Source organism: Penaeus monodon, chromosome 13, assembly GCF_015228065.2.
Source record: "Penaeus monodon isolate SGIC_2016 chromosome 13, NSTDA_Pmon_1, whole genome shotgun sequence".
Classification (NCBI taxonomy): Eukaryota; Metazoa; Arthropoda; class Malacostraca; order Decapoda; family Penaeidae; genus Penaeus; species Penaeus monodon.
This window is the reverse complement of record NC_051398.1, coordinates 50,201,641-50,204,140: the sequence shown is the minus strand read 5'-3', so window position 1 is coordinate 50,204,140 and position 2,500 is coordinate 50,201,641. Positions and strand designations below refer to the sequence as shown.

General features: G+C 43.0%; 1 protein-coding gene across 1 annotated transcript; it reads left to right on the top strand.

Moving 5' to 3' along the window:
• Positions 1-662: 662 nt before the first annotated feature.
• Positions 663-1,708, top strand: LOC119580502 (trihydrophobin-like). The gene is made up of 2 exons (XM_037928649.1): positions 663-750; positions 853-1,708. Exons 1-2 carry the CDS (start codon positions 729-731, stop codon positions 1,674-1,676), a joined length of 846 nt encoding a protein of 281 aa, XP_037784577.1. The 5' UTR covers positions 663-728; the 3' UTR covers positions 1,677-1,708.
• The last annotated feature ends 792 nt before the right edge of the window (positions 1,709-2,500 follow it).

The following is a 2,500-nucleotide window of genomic DNA, read 5'->3' as shown; positions in this document are numbered from 1 at the left end:
TATATATATATAATATCTTTCAAAGGAAGTAGTTATGTAGTAGTAGTGAAGACAGTGAAAAGCAAACAGTTACTATCAAGCTGATAAAAAATCAGCAAAGCATAACCATCAAACACAGTAATAAAAGTAGAAGTGATAGTAATAATGATAATAATAACAATATGAAGAATAGTAATAATATGAATGATATTGAAAAAAAAAAATTAATAATAAGGACGACTATATCAATAATAATATTATTAATGATAATGATAATAACAACAACACTAATAATAATTACAGTAATAAGGATAATGAAAAGGGTATTACTACTAATAGTAATAATAATAATAACAATAATCATATTAGTAATGATAACAAATAATGATAGTAATGATGACGATGATAATGATAATAATAATAATAATGGTAATGGTAATAGTAGTACTGATTTATTAGTGGCAATAATTATGATGGTGATAATGATAATATCATCAACAATAATAAAGATAATGACATATACAAGAACAATATCCACAGTAATAACAACAATAGCAATAGAACATGTAGCAATAGAAATTACGATATAAAACAGGGTAAAGAGAGAGTGGGGCAGTGGGCGGAGCTACAGGAGATCCAGGGTATAAAGCCCAAATGCAGACAGATTTCTCTATCGTTTTCCCCTCCTCGTCTCTGGAAATATTCTCAAACTTTTGCTCGTCTTCCAGATATTGTTCTGAGGAGTAACCATGAGAATAGCCATCTTGTTTGGTTAGTTTTCTGATGAACCAAAAGCGATCACTGAATTGTGGTTATTTGGAGATTAACTGCTGCACAATCCATGGGGATTTTAAAATTCAGTCTCTCTTTCAGGTTTGGTGGCCTTTGCATCGGCCGAGGTATTGCCATCCACCTCCTATGGAGCCCCGAACGGAGGATTCTCAAACGGTTTTGGAGCTCTGAACGGAGCCTCAAACAACGGTTTTGGGGCCCCAAGCAATGGTTACTCTGCACCAAGCAACACCTATGGACTGCCAAATGGCGCTTACGGAGTAGACCCTGAGATTGTCGCGTTGAGCGAGAACATTCCAGGGGGCGGCGTCCCCGGCGAGGACTACCCCATCTTGGCTTCCGTGCCCGACACCGGCTTCTCGTGCGATGCCCAGGCGGTGCAAGGTTATTACGCCGACACTGCGCCTGAAGCCGGCTGCCAAGTGTTCCATATCTGCCAGGACCGTGCCCTCAGGCGCCAACAGGACTCGTTCCTGTGCCCCAACGGTACCATCTTCAACCAGCAGTACCTGGTATGTGACTGGTGGTTCAACGTGGACTGTTCTCAAGCTGAGAGCTTCTACTCCGTCAACGAACTCATCGGAGTCGTTCCCGACGCCGGTTATGGCTACGCTGCCGCCACTAACGGCATCCTCAACGGAAACGGATATGGATCCAATGGCAACGGAGCCAACGGAAACGGAAGGAACGGAGCTAATGGATACGCTTCCAATGGCAACGGAGCCACCAATGGAAACGGATATCGCTCAAACGGCAACGGCGTCGGTGCTAATGGCAACGGCAACGGAATCTCCAATGGCAATGGTAGGAATGGCTATGCTTCTAATGGCAACGGAGCGAACGGTGTCAATGGAATGGTAATGGCAACGGCATCGGAAGAAGCTCACTCAATGGCAATGGTGTAAATGGTAATGGCAACGGTAATGGTGTTAATGGCAACGGTGTAATGGCAATGGAAGAAGCGCCCTGAATGGCAATGGAATCGGGTATAATGGTAATGGCAATGGTGTAAATGGTAATGGAAATGGCAATAGTGTTAATGGTAAACTCAACGGCAATGGAAATGGTAATGGAAACGGATACAATGGCAATGGTGTTAATGGCAACGGAAACGGAAGAAGCGGCCTGAATGGCAATGGAAACGGATACAATGGCAATGGCGTAAATGGTAATGGCAACGGCAATGGAAACGGATACAATGGCAACGGTAATGGTGCAAATGGTAATGGAAATGGTGTTAATGGAAACGGCAATGGTGGTAATGGCAAGCTCAACGGCAATGGAAGAAGCGCTCCGCATGGCAACGGCAATGGCAACGGCGCCTCCCCCCTGCTTTCCAGCACCAACGGCGTCCCCAGCGCCCCCTCGGCCTCCTACGGCGCCCCCTTCTGAGTCCTGAGCGAGATCGACGCCTCCTTTCCCGAAATCCTGAGAGGATCACCTTATAATATGTATATTTTTGATGCTCGAAAAGATTATATATTTTTCCAAGAATAAATATCGCACGAAGATTTTGTTTCATGGTCCCGGTGCTGTTCATCGGTAGCAATGATAGTGTGGAGGTTCTGTTGTTATTTGGGCAATGTTAGTATGCAACGTATTTTCATTTTGATAATGACTGTGGATATATTGAATGTAAATTGGGTTTCATCTGTAGAATGACGGTATATGATTTCTCAATAATTGAGATATTTTGGCTGCCTGAAATTTTCATCCTAAATGAGAGCAA

Bases quoted from the DNA above. Each gene is read 5' to 3' on its own strand.
- LOC119580502 (XM_037928649.1), top strand. From the start codon at position 729: ATGAGAATAGCCATCTTGTTTG. The intron at 751-852 runs GTTAGTTTTCTG...TCTCTCTTTCAG, and splicing joins GAGAATAGCCATCTTGTTTG to GTTTGGTGGCCTTTGCATCG.